Raw genomic sequence first — 6,762 nt, forward strand, 5'->3', positions numbered from 1 at the left:
TTTGCCTTGTCTATTGTTGGATTAGGTTCTGTATAGAGACTGGTGTAGAATTGTTGGAAGATCTCATTGATGCCCTTTGGATCATGTGTTAGAACACCCTTTTTATCTTGCAAGGTTGTTATTATCGTGTTCCCTCTGGCTCCTCTCGCTAGTGTGCTCAAAAGTTTTCCCATCTTGTTCCCAAATTTATGGAAGTATAATGTAGTATAGGTAGATCTGATCTTTTCCTTATGTCTAAGCCACTTATCCACTTCTGCCTTACCCTGTATCCAATTTTTTCTATTTTCCTCTGTAGGATTATGCTGGTGAAGTCGTCCCACCTGTCTGACTCTTTCCACTGCCTTTAAATATTCCTGATGGGCTTGTTTTTTTTTGTAGGCCATATGGGCAATTATCTTTCCCCTGATTACTGCCTTTGCTGTCTCCCAAAACAGGAAGTGTGAGGTTTTGTGTTCCCTGTTGTCCTGAGAATACTCCATCCACCATTGTTTTAATAAGCCTCGGAATTCCTCGTCGTCGTACATTTGCGTAGGGAATCGCCATAATATGTCTGTACCTTTAGGGATTGAATCTGCTATTTCTATCACTATAGGTGAGTGATCAGATATGATGAGATCATGAATTTGTGTTTGCTGAACTCTGGGCATAAGTTTATCAGATATTAATAGGTAGTCTATTCGTGACCACATATCATGTGGGAGGGAATAAAATGAATATTCTCGGTCGTATGGATGGAGTATTCTCCAGGCGTCCACAAGGTTCCAGTTTTCCCTAAAAGATTTAAATTGTAAGGCTTTTTTGACATATGCTCTATTAATTGGGCCTTTAGAGGTCCTATCTTCTCCTAGGTCTAGAACCGTATTAAAATCCCCCCCTATTATTTTTTGGGTGGTAATGTGAGTGTTTAATTTTGTGCTTAATGCCTGGAAGTAGGATAGATTATCTTCATTTGGTGCATATATGTTATATATATCTATACAATCTGATCCCTGCTGTAAACAAACTCTTACCAGACGTCCATCAAGATCATTGTCATGGTCCACGACCCGGTTTAGAATTCTTTTGTGAATTAATGTAATTGTTCCAGCCTTTCTGTTAATGGCCGGAGAACAGTAGACTTCCCCCACCCATTGTTTTTTTAGAAATTTGGAATGGAGTTCCGACAGATGCGTCTCCTGCAGTAACGCCACGTCTGCTCGTAATTTCTGCAGATGTCGCAGAACTTGGTAGCGCTTCTCGGGTGTCCTTAGACCTTTAGTATTCCATGAAATGATTTTAATGGCCATTAATCATGGGTGTCTGGGTATAAGAGTTGGTTCAACCACAACATCATATGAACAATAATTACATTTATTCATAAGGAACAGCGGAAAATTATCCCCTTAATATACCCCCTATCCCCAACATAACTCAGTTTCCCCTGGATGTCTATTGCTGGTATTACCCTCAGGTAAGCTGAGACTAATGGAAACATATTCAACAGAAAAAACATATTACTTAGCTTGCACTGTGACTTTTCTTCTTCCCTTAAAGTTAACGGCATATCTCCTTTTCAACTGTCTCCCCTGTCTACCCGAACTTTTCTTATACATTAACATATGTAATAGTAATAGCTTTAGTATAGCTCCTTTCAGCAGTACATATTTACCAGTCTACTGTGCAGTACCCCCCTTTTTTTTACGCATATGGCACCTCTAGTTGCTCCAGGTTGTCAGTCCTCGGTGTCTTCTGCTCTCTCTGGCCTTTCATGAGTACTTTGAGATTCGCTGCGTTGCAATTTTTCCAGAAAGGTGTCTGCTTCCTCTGGTCTTTTGAACAAATGCTGTTTTCCCTTCTGGTCTGTTATTCTCAAGGTTGCCGGGTACATGAGCGCGAATTTTAATTTGTAATCCACACATTTTGAGCAGGCCTTCGTGAATTTCTGGCGTTGTTTAGACACTTCTAACGAATAATCATTGAATAACCTGATCACCGCTCCTTGGTATTTCAAGGGTTCCTGTCGTTGGCGATATGTTCTGATGATAAGTTCTTTTTCCGAGTAGTCCAGATATTTTACCATTACTACTCGCGGTGGTAGATTCTTCTTGGGGTCTCGGGGTGGTCCCACCCGGTGAGCTCTCTCAACTTTGTATGTCTGTGTGAGACCTAGTAATTGTGGAAGATCTGGGGAGGTAAAACCTGCCAGGGCTTCAGCCGCATGTTCTTCCGGTAGGCCTATTATGCGAATGTTACTCCGGCGGGAACGGTTTTCCAAATCTTGCATTTTATCATACATTTCCAGGTTTTCCCCCTCCAGTCTTCTTATTTTAACTGTGTGAATTGCTTTTTCGTCTTCCAGACTAGAGATTCTTTGCTCAGCCATTTTAATACGAGTAGCATGCACTTGGATATCTTTCTGTATCTTTTTTAGTGACTGCGTCATAGCCTGGTGGATCATGTTCTGCAACTCAGGCGTAAGTTTCTGAACTACTGCTGTGGCAAGTTTCTCAAGATGTGTTCCGTCCATACCTCCATCTGCTTCACTCTGCGTTTCTTCCCCTTCGCTGTCCCACTGTTTATTTTGTTCCCAGTGCGGAGAATTGTCAGATCTCTCCGTCTGCTCGTCTCCTCTGGCGGCCATTTTAGATTTCCGGGCCGCTCCTTGTCTCTTCTGTGACCGGGTTAGGTACTTATCCATTCTGTCTGGTCTTTCTGCCAGTGTGTCCTCTGCTGATTCCCGTTCCGGAATAGTGTGGCTGGGGGTGCCGAATCGGGTGCGGGAGCATGAGAGATCAGGTAGGTTCAGCGGAGCTCTCTCCTTGCCGTCTTCACATCAGGCACCGGAACCGGAAGTCGCGTGTCAAATGTTTTACTGAACGCTGCCATTTGGGTGCACGTAAATGCAGCCAAACAGCGCTTGTGCCCGGCAGCTGGGAAACTAAACTACTCGATAAACGAGCAGTTTTGCCGTCCGCTGAAATGAGTCCTTAGATGAAGCTTTTTAGATCAACTTATTAAGACATCATTGATTAAATTTAATTGTCTGTTTGCATGGAAATTATATTTGTAGAAAAATCCTATGTAAAAATTGCAATATTATATTTGTATATGGTGCAGCCACATTCTTTATGTTTTGTATCTGGGAATTAAAATAGGTGGGAGGAGGCGCCCCACAAAATTGTAAAAGGCTAGGAATCAGAGCAAGAAATATTCAATTAATAGGACAGTAAAGTACGCCACATTTCGCAGGCCTTACCTGCTTCTTCAGGTCAAAGAATACAGTGTCTGTAGCCAGAGCACCTCAGACTTATAGGACACTAAAGAACAAAGCATTTTGCAGGCCTTACCTGCTTCTTCAGGTCAGAGAATACAATGTCTACAGCCTAAGCATCCCAGCATTATAGGACATTAAAGAGCGATACGTTTCACGGGCCTTAACTGCTTCTTCAGGTCGGAGAATACAATGTATGTAGCCTGAGCACCTCAGACTTATAGGACACTAAAGAACAAAGCATTTTGCAGGCCTTACCTGCTTCTTCAGGTCATAAAATACAATGTCTGTAGCCTGAGCACCTCAGAATGTTTGTGGGAATTGAAAATTACTGCCTCAGTGTATTCAGACTCTTAGTGACAGGCTGGAAATCTGATGTCCTCCCTGTACCTGAAGCAACATAAAAAAGGTTATCAACAGATAAAAATGTGCTTCTCAATTAGCATCCAGGATTTTAAGTGACTGCAGTGGGGATCCTTAGAGTTCTTAGAATAATTGTCGCACTACAAAGTAAATACAAAATATTTTCATCCATTCAGGAAAGTTATATGATGCCGTTTGTTAATTCTGAAATAAGGAGCTTTAATAACAGATCCGATTCAAAGTACCAGGTAGGTTGATATTATATATATGTATATGATATGCTATGCTGATGGTGCCCCTACATGGTACAATTTTTTTTTCCTCTTTTTTTTTTATTAGAATATTTTTGTAACGATTGTGGAATTCTCTCCGTGATCAGCGCACAAGACGTGTGCGCTGACAATGCGGAAATCCTCCACAAACGTATAATTTGCGGAAACCCAGCAGAAGGTGCAACGCACCTGTAGAGGGAAATTCCTGTCGACAGGGGGAGCTGTGGAGTGCAGAGGAACAGCTCCTCTGCCCCACCACACACGCCAGACAGGAATTGCACGAAGGGACGGAACGCAATCGCAAGAGAAGCGATTGAGAATGAGCACAGAGACAGATTGTATGTGTGTGCACCAAACTAGTCGCCAACCCGCGACAGTGCACACACCACAGCAGATATGAAGTAGGAACGCGATCGCGAGAGGTGCGATCACCAGACGTGACACAAGGTTACAGCAAGGCAGAGCACGAGAGTAGCAAAGGCACAGCAAATCATACAATGAGGAGATACAGAAAATAACAAACGCTAGCTAAACGAGAACACCGCACTCATTCGCAACAGTGCACGCGTTTATGCGCGGTCTCCACGTGATAAGCACAATAGAGACAAACACGCCTAACTAACCACTGACAGACAAACATGAAACAGAGGACGCGAGCGCTTGCTTTATCTCACCGAGCCTCCAGCAAGCGTTCGTAGCAGAAAAGACAGACACGCGAAAACAGGGACAAGCGAGAGATAGGATCCACAGCACTAGCGGAAGTGGCTAGCGTGATCCAGGAAGACAGAACAGAAGGATCCACAGCACTAGCGCAGGATGCTAGTGCGATCCAGGTACAGAGTAGCAGAACAGAAGGATCCACAGCACTAGCGCAGGATGCTAGTGCGATCCAGGTACAGAGTAGCAGAACAGAAGGATCCACAGCACTAGCGCAGGATGCTAGTGCGATCCAGGTACAGAGTAGCAGAACAGAAGGATCCACAGCACTAGCGCAGGATGCTAGTGCGATCCAGGTACAGAGTAGCAGAACAGAATGATCCACAGCACTGGCGCAGGATGCCAGTGCGATCCAGGGAAACAGATTGGAAGGGGCCACCAGTAACAACCGCTGTTCCGGTTAGCACCCAGACACACAGAACGATTTCCTGTCGACCACTGCTGGGACAGGACAATCGCAACAGACAAACAAAACAGATAAGCAATCCTAACTGCACTAAGGAAACATGCCCAGTGCAGTTTCCAGGGATTACTCTAAGCTGATCTTCAAACAAAGAGCAAGGCAGCCCAGCGGATCCTCACAATTTTGTTTGATTATTCCATTAGATTGAATATAAATATTTTTCCAACATGTCCAATTGGATTTTTTCTGAAAAAAATGGGATAATCGTTTGTTTTTCTTGATCAAACAAAAAGATTCTCACTTTCATTCAATTCTATTGTTTTGATAGAAAAAAAACGGGAAAATCTAACGTTTTTCTTGTACCATGCATGGCCACCAATAGATATAAAAACTACTAATCCTAAATACAACATCTCCAGATCTTTTTGAAACAGGACCTAATTGCTAGTTTTGCTACTTTTTGTTTCTTTTTAGGGAAAAGAGACATAACATTGTTATAGTTTTCTTTGACGATCCATTGAGTGATTTAGCACATTCTAGAATGACTATGATGAACAATAGTTCAGTGAAAGAATTTCTCCTCCTCGGATTTCCGGAACTTTTCTCTGTACAGATTGCTCTGTTTTATGCATTTTTTGTATCGTATGTTTTGACCCTGGCAGGTAATGTACTCATCATTGTCGCAACATCCTTCAGTACCGCGCTCCGTACTCCGATGTACTTCTTCCTCCGTAATTTATCTTTTCTTGAGATCCTCTACACCTCCGTCACCATTCCGAAAATGCTTTCTAACTTTCTCAATAACACCACATCCATTTCCTTCGTAGCATGTGCTGTACAAGCCTATTTCTTTGTAGGTCTAGGAAGCACGGAATGCTCTTTACTTGCCGTTATGGCTTATGACCGCTATGTAGCTGTCTGTAATCCACTCCATTACTTAACCTTAATGGACCCCCCTACTTGTGGTGCTTTGGTGTTTACCTGCTGGATTACTGGGTTCATGAACTCTACTGTACACACTGTTGGCATCTTCCAACTCAACTTCTGCGTGTCCAACATAATACACCAGTTCTTTTGTGACTTTCAACCTTTGTTGAGCTTGGCTTGTAACAAGCAAATTACCGAATTGGTCCTCTTCATTGTCGGTGGAGCCTATGGAGTTGGCTCTTGTGCCCTGATATTGATGTCCTATAAACAAATTATTTCTGCCATAGTGAAAATCAAGTCAAAGGAAGGGCAGAAAAAAGCCTTTTCCACCTGTGCCTCTCATTTGACCGTGGTATCCTTGTTTTATGGTACCTCGTTATGTACTTATTATAGACCATCTTCGGTAAATGTTACTGACCAAGAGAAATTAACTCCAGTGGTTTATGCTGTCATCACACCAATGCTGAATCCACTCATTTATACATTGAGGAACAAGGAGTTCAAGATGGCACTCAGTAAAATAATTCAGACAAAGCTAGCAAACAATCGAATTTTCAAATAAAACAAAGAAAAATATTTACTGTCAACCAAAGAAAATGGAATATTAATCCTTTTTATGAAAGGAGAACCGTGTATACTATCCAAAATGTTTCCCATGGCCATGCATAGTGTTGGGCGAACAGTGTTCGCCACTGTTCGGGTTCTGCAGAACATCACCCTGTTCGGGTGCTGTTCGAGTTCGAACGAACACCTGATGGTGTTCGGCCTTTTAGTTCGGGTTCGCCCGAACTACTCCATGCCCACCAAACAGGGCCCCTGTTCGGCCAAAC

The 6,762-nt window shown here is 42.8% G+C and overlaps 1 protein-coding gene across 1 annotated transcript; it reads left to right on the plus strand.

Annotated features, from left to right (window-relative positions):
• Positions 1–5,555: 5,555 nt before the first annotated feature.
• On the plus strand, positions 5,556–6,494 carry LOC137522026 (olfactory receptor 5V1-like). Its single transcript, XM_068242046.1, has one exon. It carries the CDS (start codon positions 5,556–5,558, stop codon positions 6,492–6,494), a length of 939 nt encoding a protein of 312 aa, XP_068098147.1.
• Positions 6,495–6,762: the final 268 nt, after the last annotated feature.

The sequence above is a fragment of the Hyperolius riggenbachi genome, chromosome 6 (genome assembly GCF_040937935.1).
Source record: "Hyperolius riggenbachi isolate aHypRig1 chromosome 6, aHypRig1.pri, whole genome shotgun sequence".
NCBI lineage: Eukaryota > Metazoa > Chordata > Amphibia > Anura > Hyperoliidae > Hyperolius > Hyperolius riggenbachi.